Source organism: Amblyomma americanum, chromosome 9, assembly GCF_052857255.1.
Source record: "Amblyomma americanum isolate KBUSLIRL-KWMA chromosome 9, ASM5285725v1, whole genome shotgun sequence".
Lineage (NCBI taxonomy): Eukaryota > Metazoa > Arthropoda > Arachnida > Ixodida > Ixodidae > Amblyomma > Amblyomma americanum.
This window is the reverse complement of record NC_135505.1, coordinates 147,553,091-147,569,953: the sequence shown is the minus strand read 5'-3', so window position 1 is coordinate 147,569,953 and position 16,863 is coordinate 147,553,091. Positions and strand designations below refer to the sequence as shown.

The 16,863-nt window shown below is 44.8% G+C and overlaps 1 protein-coding gene across 4 annotated transcripts in view; it reads right to left on the bottom strand.

Annotated features, from left to right (window-relative positions):
- LOC144104819 (atlastin-1-like) overlaps nt 1-16,863 on the bottom strand; it is a 30,382-nt gene that overhangs the window by 4,667 nt on the left and 8,852 nt on the right. For 3 of the 4 annotated variants that reach the window (XM_077638020.1, XM_077638021.1, XM_077638019.1), the window contains exons 5-9: nt 12,823-12,879; nt 12,695-12,766; nt 12,491-12,631; nt 4,328-4,498; nt 295-411 (exon numbers count right to left, since the gene is read on the bottom strand). In XM_077638020.1, the coding sequence (XP_077494146.1) occupies nt 295-411; nt 4,328-4,498; nt 12,491-12,631; nt 12,695-12,766; nt 12,823-12,879 (558 nt within the window). The remainder of the gene's footprint in view (nt 1-294; nt 412-4,327; nt 4,499-12,490; nt 12,632-12,694; nt 12,767-12,822; nt 12,880-16,863) is intronic. The other variant, XM_077638022.1, reaches the window with a different exon arrangement.

Genomic DNA, 16,863 nt, shown 5'->3' with positions numbered 1-16,863 from the left:
AAGAGAACAGACACTCACGAGTGCTTGAAGCCTCGCTCTCCTGGATTGCTAGCCAAAATACACAATGTTCAGTAAAATTTGTCAGCTCATGTGCAATCGGTGTGCAAACAAATTCGGCAGTATGGAGAATAGCACTTCGCGACTGCCAGGAGCATAGTAGAAACGCCGTAGGATATTATCAGCGGATGTAAATGTTCTAATTTTGTAATGTGGTTGTCTTCTGTTCGCCAGTTGGGGCATGCGTGCTGAGCTCCAGGCTTTCAATACTAAACGGACGCTCGTGGCCAGCCATACCTGCACCATGGTGCCGTCAGAGCTATTGATGTTATCGTCGGACGTCCAAGGAAGCAGCATGTGGTCCGAGTGCCGGTGGTTTCTTATCATATTTCGATAATACATCCGGCGGAGCGCCTGTTGAAGAACAAGACGTCAGAGTTTTGAAGCGCCGTTTCTTGAACAGCCGCCAAATTCAGAGTGAAGATTTCGCAGTGTTTAAAGTAAAACAGCGCGTGGTGATCGCTAACCTTATAATGACCGCTATATAAAAAGGTGCTTTGAGTGAATGATTAACTTCCTGGTCACACGGGCATTTCGAAGGCCCTTGAAACGATAGTCTATCGACTTGAAGGTGATCGAGCGCTTATACACTGCTGCTGCTTCCGATGCCTATCGAGTCAATGGAGCAGCGCGGAACTCTTTCGATATTTCCACTGCCTTCGAGCTTTACCCATGGTTGCTAGCGTTGCTTCGAGCGGCGCCAACGCGCACTCTCCGTGCACGATGCGTTCACGTTACAAAAGCATGAACAACCATTATTCTTGTAAACTTTCATACAAGTAGCAAAATATTACTTTCTACAATAATTTCAAACTTGTGTCGTTTGGGTTTAGAGCGCATTAATTTCATACTCTCCATCACAGTAACCAATTGCGCGCGACAAGCACACACAATGAAAAACACAGCCATGTTGATATTGTCCTCCGTTCACATTGTTCCGCGATAGTTTTTAGCAGTAATTTTCTGGCTTTCGTTTTCTTAAACTTCCCACCGATTCCGTGTAGAGCGTTATTATTAATTGTACTTGTGGTCGGTATACAAGGTGTTTTGTGTCGCCCTTATTTTTTCTCTCTTAGCCCTTCTGTTTCATTTTATTTTTTTTCTGGTATGACTTCGCCATCGCAGCCAGGTATGTAATCCAGGTATGTATGAGGCGTCACTCTTGTGTAGAAGAAAAAGGCAGCGAGCGTGTCATAAAGTATGCCAGCCGCTCTTTGCCGAAAGCAGAGACCAGCTATTAATTGACAGGGTAGGTGGGCCTTGTGATAGTCTTTGCCATGTCGAAATACCGCCCACACTTCTATGGCACGTCCTTTAAAGGGTTTCAGTCACCATCACGCCTTCTGCTGGCTTGCCACTTTTCCATCCCCGGACCATTCCTACCGACTCACTCAATGAAGCTTTTGGCTTCAATAATTCGGCGTCAGCGTTGGCTACATGTCATGGCGAAAGAACTGCAACGCCGGCTGCATGTCACGAGCCCCTGTCGACGCATCTCCGAAACAGAATGATAGCGTCACGTTCATTGGACCTTTCAGGAGCAGCACTTTCCCGCGGCAGCAACGTTCGGACGCCGACCCACAACACACCATCAGGTGCACCTGGAAGGCATGACTCCTTCCCGCCTTGTCGCCGTTCTTAGCAGCCTTCGAGCAGTTCCGCAAGCTTCGCACCCTACGCTGCATTCAAAACATATACCTTGGCCGCGACTATGAGCCGACGTCGCACAATACGTAAAAACCTGCCGAGACTGTTAGCGACGGAAGACACCATCGGTCAAGCCAGTCAAGGCCTCTCGGACAGATTAGTATGGGCGTACTTTGCCCTTTCCCGACGTCGACGTGCAGAAAGCAGTGGATTACAGTGGCGACCGACTAGAAGTCGCGACGTTTTTCATGGAATGCACTCTCCTGTGACAAGGCGGTATCATGCCGACAGAAAAAAAAATGGTAGTGGCTTAGCTCGGCTGTGCCAGGATATACGTAACGAGAAGTACGTTTCCCTGGTTGAGCTTGTTGTGGTCACTGTATGTTTAGCAATGAGAGACATTGGGCTCCATCTCGGCGGCTATGCGGCGTCTATTGCGCTCTGCAGGATGGCATCTCCATTTGGCACGCTGTTCCTCTCTTTTCGGGCGTCTCCGCTGCTCTCTTCGCCTTCTGACGCTCATTCTCTCTTTCTTGAGTAGCCAACTACCAGGCGATAACTTCAGGATCGCAAGAGTTAATCTTCTCCCCCCCCCCCCCCCCAATACCGCCGTTTAGCAGCGGCTGGACTCGCCTTCTCTGAATGCCTGTCAAACGTTGTGATACAGACGCCTATCACATCTCCGCCTTTTATATACAATGCTGCGCAGCGACGCGCGGCTCGGGTGATAGAACGGGGTGCGGCGAGACGGCGGCGGAAAACGCGGCGCAGCTGTGGGGTCTCTCTGGTCACCATAGTATCGGCGCATGCGCACAACTGCTCATCCGCGTGACGTCACGCTCGACCCCGACGGTGGAGCGGGCGCGCGGCCACGGCGACGGAGAAGCGCACGCCGCACCTTGCTCCTCTCCGTTTGCCATGGGAACGGCGCATGCGCACAACTTTCTTTTCCTTTGCACCGCGAAATGCTCGACTGGTAGCCCAGTGTAGCTCTCGCTACAATAAACTGTTACCCCATTTTTGGTTGTTTCATCAGCCTTGCCTCCTCTCTAGTATTTTGTTAGGATAATTTTCTGCTGAGATGGTTTCATGTCGCTTCCTGGCTTCTTTATAAATAGTTTCGAATAAATACATTCTTTTACCGTGATAAATCTCACGAAGAAAATGACTGCAGTGGCAGAGTGCCATGAGGTGTCAGGAAGCGGAGCGGTTCGATTTGCGCTGTTATTAATTCTAATATCGCATTAGCTGCAAAGCTTTTAACGCTACAGCGTTAAGGGCCCCGCATCGAGCAAAGGCCGGCATCGGAGTCGTTGGCAGTGAGCGAAAAATCCACAAAAAATCTCCAGAGGAGCAACGTAATAGGGGGTACTGTGGGCCAACTACCTCGCATGACCTTATGACCTCATTTATTTCAAATAACTTGAATTTATCATCAACGAGAATGCAATACTTGTGATGCGGCAGGGTGCTAGCAGAAAGCCTGCAATGGCTCGACAAAGGACAGCACCCCGTCCATAAAGCGAAACAGCAATGCAACATACGGAGTAAAATAAATGAAAGCCTTACAAGCATAGCGACGGCGTTGTATAAGGACCACGTACATTTAGGTAACATGACTAAAATTGGGGCACAAAATTGCACATGACAACCATAACGTCCTTAACGATACATATACTCTTGCACAGATTAGGTTGAGGCGTTAACGGAGCCACTATGCGTTTGTGGTAGTAAGTAGCAGTAAGTTGTGTCAGTAATCGCAAGCTGCCCACCGGATTGGTAGCAGGCCGCCCACGGTGGCAGGAGGCAGTTAAAATGACGATTGGTCGTATTAGGTTGCTCGGGAACAGCAACCTGCGTCTTACAAGCCTCATCGGTGGCGTCACCTGCCATCGCACGGCAGTTTTTCATTGCTTAGCCGCGGAACTACTCCGCCAGGAGTGGTATGAGGACTCCCAGCGATCTATGGTACTAAAGTAAAGAGTAACAAATTCCACTTACATTAACCACTAACGCTATCGCATTGTACCTCAGAAAGGGAGCTTGAGTTTCAACTCCAATCTTTCTTTCTTTTCTTGTGACTGCCATTCAGGCGCAGATTTCTTTGGAAACTCTCGATTCCGGCGTTTCCTTCGGAGTGAATTGCACTGCAGTAGAATGTGTTCAGCTTATCTGTATGAGAACAGTTATGAAAATGAGCTCTCCAGTGATGCAGCGACCCAACAAATTGTTTTCTTCGTCGTCCTCGCCCTGATTTCGTGAGCATTGTTCGGCTGGGAAAGTCATGAATGAGAGCGAAATGTATTCTGTGCTTAAAAACCCAGAAAATACAGTCCACACCTCAAAGCCGGTGCATAAGACAGGTGGCGAACGACTTCAGATCAACAATATTGTTACGGGGATGTTACGGCGGTAAGTAATATTGATACTTCCTAAGCAAAGTCTTGTTACCATAACTCATCAGTGACGTGAAAGCGGAGTAGAATATTGTTCGCTGAAACTGCACGTCTGTGTATCTTCTGTATTGATGAAAACACAAAATATTTCTTTCCAGTACGGAGCAAACCAAATAAATGTAGATTTCATCTGAGGAATGTTTTAAAAAAATAGCCTATATTCTCACCTGGTAGCGCAAGATGTTCGGCGTACATCTCAGAGCACCATATGCTAGCAACCGCATGACAAGCCGAATGTCTGCTGCAAGCAGGTATAGCTCAACCCTTATTACCTCGAAGAAGCGTTTGGCTTTAGTCCTGTTTCGTGCTTTGAAGGCAGTATACAGCAATTCTATTTTCTGAAAAACAAGAAACAAATGAGTTCTCTGGGCCGCGAAAAGAACGGAAACAATTGCAACATGCATTTCACGTGTATTTTACAAGCGCAATAATTACATTAAAAATTGCTCTGTGATTTCTGAAAATCATCGTCCTTACAAGAACTTCGAACAGGTTTGTTGCTTCCATAATCCGGAGCATGAGCGTCAAAAGAAAATATATTTCCTCTCACATATCGGAGGAAGAGGGGGAGGACCAAAAATATTTATTAAGAGCGTAAATACTGGGTGAGTTCAGTAGGGGAACCCTTTGGTCGCCATCATAATCCGGCCCCTCTCAACCAGCGATTTCTTGTCGAGGGGACTGTGGCTATGAAGGGTTGCCTCCCAGCGCTCATACGTCGGATCGGGATTGCTGGGTATTCTTGACATTCCCAAACTGTGTGAAAGAATGTGCCAACTGTTCCACAGAAGGGGCAGGACGAATCGTAGGTGTCTGGATACCATTTACTCATCAAGTAGGGATTGGGCAGAGTGTTAGTTTGTAGTCGCCTGATTATGTGCTCTTCAAGTTTGCTAAGGGCTTTGTGAGGAAGAGGATATTTCCTTCTTATGACCTTACAGTACTCCGTAATTTCTGCCTAGCTTAGTAATAGGGAGAGGTTGTTAACTGTGTCAGAGAGAGGCTTCGTGCCAGATGCTTGGAGGAGGAGAGCTCGAGCAGCTGTGTTGGCCGCCTCATTGCCCGTCAGTGAGAGGCGCCCTGGAGTCCAGAAGATCTGGACGTTGGAAGCATTAGACGTTTCCAAAATTTCCCAACACGGAGCACCAACGCGACCTCTGAGGTAATTGCGTACCATTGCTTGCGAGTAGGACATAACCTTTGCCTCGCTGCTCTTTGATATCGCTAGTGCGATAGCTGCTTCTTCAGCCGATGTGGTATCCACCGCTTCGATAAGGCTGCTTGCAATTATATCCCCGGGGTGAAACTGCTGCCATTACCGCAGTCTCAATTGTTTCAATTGCTGCAATTGCAATTGTAGTGTTTTCCCATGTACGACCATTCAGCGCAGAGGCCAGTGGCTTTCCACTACTGCAGCGTTCTTTTTTCCTTCTCGGATACAATATTCCGACATGTGAGACTCGAAATCGAACCAGTCTCACATGTCGGAATATACTAACCGAGAAGGAAAAAGAACGCCGCCGTAGTGGAGTTGAGTTGAGTGGTTGTAAACTACCGGTGGGATTAGCCTTGCAGTTGCTGCCGGCAATTGCTCCACCGTAGCGACACTTAAATAGAAATCATAGAAACACTGTCTGCAAAAACCCAAATAGACACTCCATCTGCCCTCTATACACTTAATGGCTGTGCTTGGGAACACACTACAGTGCGCTGAATTCAAATAAACCCTTCGTTTAGGCAAATGACCTCCGCTTGTGTTCGGTATACGATCAGCCGATTAGAATTTAACGCAATGTTCCGCATGCTACTAAGAGTAGGAATTTTTTCATCAACAGCATGGAAATGCCTACATACCAAATGGGGATTAAATTCTTTTCTATGCTGAATTTTTTTATTCATATATTTTTTCTATTCGAAAGAACTGGGATCTGATTGGTATTTTCACAATGTTACGATTAGAAAATTCCTCCTACGTCTCCGTACCAGAAGCCTAAACTCCGGGAGCAGCACGGGAATGCAAAGGAAGCAGGCACACTGGATTTACCTAAAAGAGCAAAAGCAGAAGCCGTCAAATGAAGTCCCAGGTACAAGGACAAAATACGTGTGGTTCGCTTTCACCTCCCCCCCCCCCCCCCCCGCCCCCCTATAAAAACGCTGCCGTGAAGGGATTTTCTGAGTGCACTGTGCTGCCCAGGCTTCGTAGATGATGGATGGATGGATGGATGGATGGATGGATGGATGGATGGATGGATGGATGGATGGATGGATGGATGGATGGATGGATGGATGGATGGATGGATGGATGGATGGACGGACGGACGGACGGACGGACGGACGGACGGACGGACGGACGGACGGACGGACGGACGGACGGATGGATGGACGGATGGATGGACGGATGAACGGATGGATAGATGGACGGACGGACGGACGGACGGACGAACGCGTGGGTGGGTGGGTGGATGATGATGATGATGATCATGATGATGGGGTTTTATGGCGCAAGGGCATCTACGGCCAAAGAGCGCAATGGCACAAGGTATTTTCCATTTCTCAAGGGGGGGGGGGGGGGGGATGGATGGACCTACGGACGGATGGACGGACGGACGGACGGATGGATGGACGGAAGGACAAGGCTGAACCCTTTAAATTGGGCGGTGGTTCCAGCCACCTAGCCATGCCTTGTGAAATTTTACTTTTGTCCTGATTTTAGCCACCGATCAGATAACCTTCGCTTGGTTCCTTCTACCCGCTAAAAATCTACTTTTCCTTTAAATTGGGCGGTGGTTCAAGCCACCTAGCCATGACTTGTGAAATTTTACTTTTGTCCTGAATTTAGCCACCAATCAGATAACCTTCGCTTGGTTACTTCTACCCGCTAAAAATCTACTTTTCCTTTAAATTGGGCGGTGGTTCAAGCCACCTAGCCATGACTTGTGAAATTTTACTTTTGTCCTGATTATAGCCACCAATCAGATAACCTTCGCATGGTTACTTCTACCCGCTAAAAATCTACTTTTCCTTTAAATTGGGCGGTGGTTCAAGCCACCTAGCCATGACTTGTGAAATTTTACTTTTGTCCTGATTTTAGCTACCAATCAGATAACCTTCGCTTGGTTACTTCTACCCGCTAAAAATCTACTTTTCCTTTAAATTGGGCGGTGGTTCAAGCCACCTAGCCATGACTTGTGAAATTTTACTTTTGTCCTGAATTTAGCCACCAATCAGATAACCTTCGCATGGTTACTTCTACCCGCTAAAAATCTACTTTTCCTTTAAATTGGGCGGTGGTTCAAGCCACCTAGCCATGACTTGTGAAATTTTACTTTTGTCCTGATTTTAGCTACCAATCAGATAACCTTCGCTTGGTTACTTCTACCCGCTAAAAATCTACTTTTCCTTTAAATTGGGCGGTGGTTCAAGCCACCTAGCCATGACTTGTGAAATTTTACTTTTGTCCTGAATTTAGCCACCAATCAGATAACCTTCGCTTGGTTACTTCTACCCGCTAAAAATCTACTTTTCCTTTAAATTGGGCGGTGGTTCAAGCCACCTAGCCATGACTTGTGAAATTTTACTTTTGTCCTGAATTTAGCCACCAATCAGATAACCTTCGCATGGTTACTTCTACCCGCTAAAAATCTACTTTTCCTTTAAATTGGGCGGTGGTTCAAGCCACCTAGCCATGACTTGTGAAATTTTACTTTTGTCCTGATTTTAGCTACCAATCAGATAACCTTCGCTTGGTTACTTCTACCCGCTAAAAATCTACTTTTCCTTTAAATTGGGCGGTGGTTCAAGCCACCTAGCCATGACTTGTGAAATTTTACTTTTGTCCTGATTATAGCCACCAATCAGATAACCTTCGCATGGTTACTTCTACCCGCTAAAAATCTACTTTTCCTTTAAATTGGGCGGTGGTTCAAGCCACCTAGCCATGACTTGTGAAATTTTACTTTTGTCCTGAATTTAGCCACCAATCAGATAACCTTCGCTTGGTTACTTCTACCCGCTAAAACTCTACTTTTCCTTTAAATTTGGCGGTGGTTCAAGCCACCTAGCCATGACTTGTGAAATTTTACTTTTGTCCTGATTATAGCCACCAATCAGATAACCTTCGCATGGTTACTTCTACCCGCTAAAAATCTACTTTTCCTTTAAATTGGGCGGTGGTTCAAGCCACCTAGCCATGACTTGTGAAATTTTACTTTTGTCCTGATTTTAGCTACCAATCAGATAACCTTCGCTTGGTTACTTCTACCCGCTAAAAATCTACTTTTCCTTTAAATTGGGCGGTGGTTCAAGCCACCTAGCCATGACTTGTGAAATTTTACTTTTGTCCTGATTATAGCCACCAATCAGATAACCTTCGCATGGTTACTTCTACCCGCTAAAAATCTACTTTTCCTTTAAATTGGGCGGTGGTTCAAGCCACCTAGCCATGACTTGTGAAATTTTACTTTTGTCCTGATTTTAGCTACCAATCAGATAACCTTCGCTTGGTTACTTCTACCCGCTAAAAATCTACTTTTCCTTTAAATTGGGCGGTGGTTCAAGCCACCTAGCCATGACTTGTGAAATTTTACTTTTGTCCTGAATTTAGCCACCAATCAGATAACCTTCGCTTGGTTACTTCTACCCGCTAAAAATCTACTTTTCCTTTAAATTGGGCGGTGGTTCAAGCCACCTAGCCATGACTTGTGAAATTTTACTTTTGTCCTGATTATAGCCACCAATCAGATAACCTTCGCATGGTTACTTCTACCCGCTAAAAATCTACTTTTCCTTTAAATTGGGCGGTGGTTCAAGCCACCTAGCCATGACTTGTGAAATTTTACTTTTGTCCTGATTTTAGCCACCAATCAGATAACCTTCGCTTGGTTACTTCTACCCGCTAAAAATCTACTTTTCCTTTAAATTGGGCGGTGGTTCAAGCCACCTAGCCATGACTTGTGAAATTTCACTTTTGTCCTGATTTTAGCCGCCAATCAGATAACCTTCGCTTGCTTACTTCTACCCGCTAAAAGTCTACTTTTCCTTTAAATTGGGCGGTGGTTCAAGCTACCTAGCCATGACTTGTGAAATTTTACTTTTGTCCTGATTTTAGCCACCAATCAGATAACCTTCGCTTGGTTCCTTCTACCCGCTAAAAATCTACTTTTCCTTTAAATTGGGCGGTGGTTCAAGCCACCTAGCCATGACTTGTGAAATTTCACTTTTGTCCTGATTTTAGCCACCAATCAGATAACCTTCGCTTGGTTACTTCTACCCGCTAAAAATCTACTTTTCCTTTAAATTGGGCGGTGGTTCAAGCCACCTAGCCATGACTTGTGAAATTTCACTTTTGTCCTGATTTTAGCCACCAATCAGATAACCTTCGCTTGGTTACTTCTACCCGCTAAAAATCTACTTTTCCTTTAAATTGGGCGGTGGTTCAAGCCACCTAGCCATGACTTGTGAAATTTTACTTTTGTCCTGATTTTAGCCATCAATCAGATAACCTTCGCTTGGTTACTTCTACCCGCTAAAAATCTTCTTTTCCTTTAAATTGGGCGGTGGTTCAAGCTACCTAGCCATGACTTGTGAAATTTCACTTTTGTCCTGATTTTAGCCACCAATCAGATAACCTTCGCTTGGTTACTTCTACCCGCTAAAAATCTACTTTTCCTTTAAATTGGGCGGTGGTTCAAGCAACCTAGCCATGACTTGTGAAATTTCACTTTTGTCTTGATTTTAGCCACCAATCAGATAACCTTCGCTTGGTTACTTCTACCCGCTAAAAATCTACTTTTCCTTTAAATTGGGCGGTGGTTCAAGCCACCTAGCCATGACTTGTGAAATTTCACTTTTGTCCTGATTTTAGCCACCAATCAGATAACCTTCGCTTGGTTACTTCTACCCGCTAAAAATCTACTTTTCCTTTAAATTGGGCGGTGGTTCAAGCCACCTAGCCATGACTTGTGAAATTTCACTTTTGTCCTGATTTTAGCCACCAATCAGATAACCTTCGCTTGGTTACTTCTACCCGCTAAAAATCTACTTTTCCTTTAAATTGGGCGGTGGTTCAAGCCACCTAGCCATGACTTGTGAAATTTCACTTTTGTCCTGATTTTAGCCACCAATCAGATAACCTTCGCTTGGTTACTTCTACCCGCTAAAAATCTACTTTTCCTTTAAATTGGGCGGTGGTTCAAGCCACCTAGCCATGACTTGTGAAATTTCACTTTTGTCCTGATTTTAGCCACCAATCAGATAACCTTCGCTTGGTTACTTCTACCCGCTAAAAATCTACTTTTCCTTTAAATTGGGCGGTGGTTCAAGCCACCTAGCCATGACTTGTAAAATTTCACTTTTGTCCTGATTTTAGCCACCAATCAGATAACCTTCGCTTGTTTACTTCTACCCGCTAAAAATCTACTTTTCCATTAAATTGGGCGGTGGTTCAAGCAACCTAGCCATGACTTGTGAAATTTCACTTTTGTCTTGATTTTAGCCACCAATCAGATAACCTTCGCTTGGTTACTTCTACCCGCTAAAAATCTACTTTTCCTTTAAATTGGGCGGTGGTTCAAGCCACCTAGCCATGACTTGTGAAATTTCACTTTTGTCCTGATTTTAGCCACCAATCAGATAACCTTCGCTTGGTTACTTCTACCCGCTAAAAATCTACTTTTCCTTTAAATTGGGCGGTGGTTCAAGCCACCTAGCCATGACTTGTGAAATTTCACTTTTGTCCTGATTTTAGCCACCAATCAGATAACCTTCGCTTGGTTACTTCTACCCGCTAAAAATCTACTTTTCCTTTAAATTGGGCGGTGGTTCAAGCCACCTAGCCATGACTTGTGAAATTTTACTTTTGTCCTGATTTTAGCTACCAATCAGATAACCTTCGCTTGGTTACTTCTACCCGCTAAAAATCTACTTTTCCTTTAAATTGGGCGGTGGTTCAAGCCACCTAGCCATGACTTGTGAAATTTCACTTTTGTCCTGATTTTAGCCACCAATCAGATAACCTTCGCTTGGTTACTTCTACCCGCTAAAAATCTACTTTTCCTTTAAATTGGGCGGTGGTTCAAGCCACCTAGCCATGACTTGTGAAATTTTACTTTTGTCCTGATTTTAGCTACCAATCAGATAACCTTCGCTTGGTTACTTCTACCCGCTAAAAATCTACTTTTCCTTTAAATTGGGCGGTGGTTCAAGCCACCTAGCCATGACTTGTGAAATTTTACTTTTGTCCTGATTTTAGCTACCAATCAGATAACCTTCGCTTGGTTACTTCTACCCGCTAAAAATCTACTTTTCCTTTAAATTGGGCGGTGGTTCAAGCCACCTAGCCATGACTTGTGAAATTTCACTTTTGTCCTGATTTTAGCCACCAATCAGATAACCTTCGCTTGGTTACTTCTACCCGCTAAAAATCTACTTTTCCTTTAAATTGGGCGGTGGTTCAAGCCACCTAGCCATGACTTGTGAAATTTTACTTTTGTCCTGATTTTAGCTACCAATCAGATAACCTTCGCTTGGTTACTTCTACCCGCTAAAAATCTACTTTTCCTTTAAATTGGGCGGTGGTTCAAGCCACCTAGCCATGACTTGTGAAATTTTACTTTTGTCCTGATTTTAGCTACCAATCAGATAACCTTCGCTTGGTTACTTCTACCCGCTAAAAATCTACTTTTCCTTTAAATTGGGCGGTGGTTCAAGCCACCTAGCCATGACTTGTGAAATTTCACTTTTGTCCTGATTTTAGCCACCAATCAGATAACCTTCGCTTGGTTACTTCTACCCGCTAAAAATCTACTTTTCCTTTAAATTGGGCGGTGGTTCAAGCCACCTAGCCATGACTTGTGAAATTTTACTTTTGTCCTGATTTTAGCCACCAATCAGATAACCTTCGCTTGGTTACTTCTACCCGCTAAAAATCTACCTTTCCTTTAAATTGGGCGGTGGTTCAAGCCATCTAGCCATGACTTGTGAAATTTCACTTTTGTCCTGATTTTAGCCACCAATCAGATAACCTTCGCTTGGTTACTTCTACCCGCTAAAAATCTACTTTTCCTAATCCAAAAGCCAGCGCTACGAGCCGCCTCACAACTTTTGTTTTGACACGTTGCCCGAAGGTATTTGGGAATATGTCCTCACGTACACAGTAGGCGGCAACAGTAGGCATCAGCTGGCCCTCCTTTTGTTTCCCCACTTGCACGTTATACTATGCGTAATTAAATTTCATCAACTAGCTCTATATGATAGGCTCAGAGAGCGCTGCAATGCTACGGAGGTGAGAGATGTGAGACGCTTCAGGAGCGGTGCGTTTATAAAAACTCTACCTTTGCAAGCTTGTCCACATACTTGTCTGCCATCATATCGCCGCCCATTTTTGGGAAGGTGTGAAAGAGTTCAACCGCCTTGTTGTGCAGCTTCCGGTGTTCTTCTTTCAGTTTATCAGCGCTCAAGCCCAACTTGACAACCTGCGTAAGGCAGGCAACAATCAGTCACCTATACGTCATATCTCCTTTTTTCTCAGCACAGACCTCCTCCATTTCTTTCAAGTAGAATTCTTCGCCGGCTGCCACCGCAGCTAGATTGTTGGCCTCAGCAGTTGCCTGCGGTACAAGAGCAAGTTAATCACAACCTCTCAATTTCTACAGGCGTTACTCACTTGTAAGACAGATATTGGTTCCGGTAGCTCGTTTCCTGCGAACGCCTTCATATAACTCTGCGGGAAAAAGCCATCACCGATCTGTGTTATATGTAAAGGTTAGACTTTTCGGTTTGAACCGAAAAACACCGATAAATGTCACCTGAATTAATTTTCTGAAATTTCGTTCTAACCGAAAAACACCGTTAAAGGTCTGATGAATTCATTTTTGAAATTAGCATGTTATAAAGGTCAGTACTTTTGGCATACATGTCAAAAGTAGCTCGCTATTTAGTACCAGTTACAGTATTTCGATATGAGAAAATTAATAAAGTGCTGGAACGAGCAACGCATCAGACCACGGGACCAGCAAAAATTTAGTACCGCGGCGGTGAGGTTTGAGACAGTATTATAGAGAGTTATAGCATAGCGCGTTTCGCTACCGCGATCAGCTACGGCGGGGCACCGCTGGGTACATGCTGATTGGTCCTGACGCGGCTGGCGCGCAGCAAGACGGACGGATGGATGGATGGATGGATGGATGGATGGATGGATGGATGGATGGATGGATGGATGGATGGATGGATGGATGGATGGATGGATGGATGGATGGATGGATGGATGGATGGATGGATGGATGGATGGATGGATGGATGGATGGATGGATGGATGGATGGATGGATGGATGGATGGATGGATGGATGGATGGATGGATGGATGGATGGATGGATGGATGGATGGATGGATGGATGGATGGATGGATGGATGGATGGATGGATGGATGGATGGATGGATGGATGGATGGATGGATGGATGGATGGATGGATGGATGGATGGATGGATGGATGGATGGATGGATGGATGGATGGATGGATGGATGGATGGATGGATGGATGGATGGATGGATGGATGGATGGATGGATGGATGGATGGATGGATGGATGGATGGATGGATGGATGGATGGATGGATGGATGGATGGATGGATGGATGGATGGATGGATGGATGGATGGATGGATGGATGGATGGATGGATGGATGGATGGATGGATGGATGGATGGATGGATGGATGGATGGATGGATGGATGGATGGATGGATGGATGGATGGATGGATGGATGGATGGATGGATGGATGGATGGATGGATGGATGGATGGATGGATGGATGGATGGATGGATGGATGGATGGATGGATGGATGGATGGATGGATGGATGGATGGATGGATGGATGGATGGATGGATGGATGGATGGATGGATGGATGGATGGATGGATGGATGGATGGATGGATGGATGGATGGATGGATGGATGGATGGATGGATGGATGGATGGATGGATGGATGGATGGATGGATGGATGGATGGATGGATGGATGGATGGATGGATACGGCTGAATCCTTTAAATCGGGCGGTGGCTCAAGCCACCTAGCCATGACATGAAATTTAACTCTTGTCTTGATTTTAGCCACCTATCAGATAACCTTCGCTTGGTTACTTCTAACCTCTTAAAATCCACTTTCCCTTCACTATCCATAAACCCCAATGCCTTGGGTAAATCAGCCCTGCTGCTTTCCACTGTAGGGTGAAGCCCTTTAAACAAAATTATCAAGTGTTCAGCCGTTTCCTCCTCCTCTCGGCACGCAACGCACAACGTGTCTATCTCGTGGTACCTGACTCTATATGTCTTAGTCCGCAATATTCCAGTCCTGTCCTCAAACAACAAAGAGCTTCCCCTACAATTATTATCGATATTTTGTTTGGCAACTTCCTGCTTAAAGATCCTGTATGTTCCCAGTGCCGATTTCGTCAGCATCCCTGTTTTCCACAGAGCTCTCTCTGTTTCTGTAACCTTTTCCTTAACCGATAATTCCTGATTTGCCCCCCTACTGCTGTCCAGATATTTGCTTGTCAATTTTCTAGTTCGCTTTCTCCATTTCGTGTCAACATTCCTTATATACAGGTGTCTGAAAACTTTCCTAGCCCACTGCTTCTCCTCCATCTTTCTCAATCGTTGCTCAAATGCTATCTTACTGCTAGCCTCTCTCCTATCGAACGACGCCCATCCCATATCACCCTGTGCCCCCTGATTTGGTGTATTGCCATATGCTCCCAAAGCTAACCTCCCTACTCCCCGTTGTTTAATTTCCAGACTTGCTTGAACATCTGACCTCATACACAGGACCGCATTACCGAAGGTCAGGCTAGGGACCATCACCCCTTTCCAGATCCCTCTTACCACCTCATACCTATTGTAATTCCACAGTGCCCTATTTTTCATGGCAGCTGCATTCCTACTAGCTTTATTCATTACATATTTCTCATGCTCTGTCAGATACTCAACACTGTTATTTATCCACACCCCAAGATACTTGTACTCATTCACTACTTTTAGCACGAACTCCTGTATTCTATGCTCGCCGCCCTCTTCATTAAATATCATGACTGCAGATTTTTCCTTACTATACTTGAAGCCTAATCTATCTCCCTCTGTACTGCATATGTCTAACAACTTCTGCAGGTCTTCCTTGTTGTCAGCCATTATCACTATATCGTCCGCGTATATTAGTCCCGGCAATGTCTGTTTAATCCATTCCTCTTGCTTGAAAAAAGATAGGTTGAAGCCTAGTCCACTCCCCTCTAGCTTGGTCTCCAACCCTTGCAGGTACAACATGAACAACAAAGGGGACAGAGGACATCCTTGTCTAAGCACCCGCTGTATCTCTACAGGCCGTGATACATTTTTTCCCATTTTATGAGCACTCTGTTACCCCTCTCTCTCTCTCTCTCTCTCTCTCTCTCTCTCTCTCTCTCTCTCTCTCTCTCTCTCTCTCTCTCTCTCTATAATATATATATATATATATATATATATCTTTTAAAAGATTAATTACTCTATTTTCCACATCCAATGTGCCCCGTATGTCCCACAAGTGCTCCTGAGTAACGTTGTCATAGGCTTCCCTAATATCCAGAAATTCTAGCCACAAGGGCCTGTGCTCCTTTTCAGCAATCTCTATACACAGCGTCAAGGAAAACAGATTGTCCTCCAACCTCCTTTGTTTCCGGAACCCATTTTGTAGCTCCCCTAACACCCCCTCGTTCTCCACCCACCTGCAGTCTATCCTTTATAATCTGCATCACCACCCTGTAAACCACAACTGTCACTGTTATGGGACGGTAGTTACTTACGTCAGCTTTGTCCCTCTTTCCCTTATATATCATGTTCATTCTGCTTAATCGCCATTCATTGCGGACTTTCCCATCCGCTATCATTTTATTCACTACCTGTATTAACGTTTGCTTGGAATTCGGTCCTAGCTTCTTTATTGACATAACCGGAATACCATCTGGTCCTGCTGATGTGCCACTAGGAACCTTCTTCTCTGCCATTTTCCACTCTCTTTGCTTAAGTGAAGCTATTACAGTAACCGGTCTATCCTCCTTCGATAAATTATGTGCAACATTTTTTTCTTTAAATATTGCTTTCATCCTTGTTCCTATGTGTTGTATCGCTTCATCCCCATCTAGTCGAATACCTTGATCTGTAACAATAAACATTTGCTCTAGCCTAGTCTTATTACTCATTGCATTTAGATGCTATTGGAATTTTTGAGCTGCTTTTCTATCCTTTTTATTTACTTTTGACATCCATTGGGCACCCTTTCTTCTAATTTTCTCATTAATCAAATAGGATGCTTCCCTTCTACACTTTTTGAAAATATCCCATTTTCTGTCTACTTCCACTTCTGGTTCCCCTCTCTTCTTGGAATATCTGTGTTCCCTGGACGCTTCCTGACGTTTCTCTATCGCCCTCTTGACCTCCTCATCCCGCCAACTCTAGGGTTTGCGTCTGTTCCCTTTTAGCTTTACTCGCACCTTAGCTAGCTCTAGCTCCAGTAATCGAGTTAATTTTGTATAAGCCCATTCGTTTCACTATCCTCAAAAATTACTTTCTTAATTTGTTTGGCTGCTGCTTCCAATTGCTTTTCTGAGTAAAAATTCGCCTCTGATTGTTCATCTCGCTTCAGTCCTACATTGGTTTCTCATCTCAAACTCAACATGAT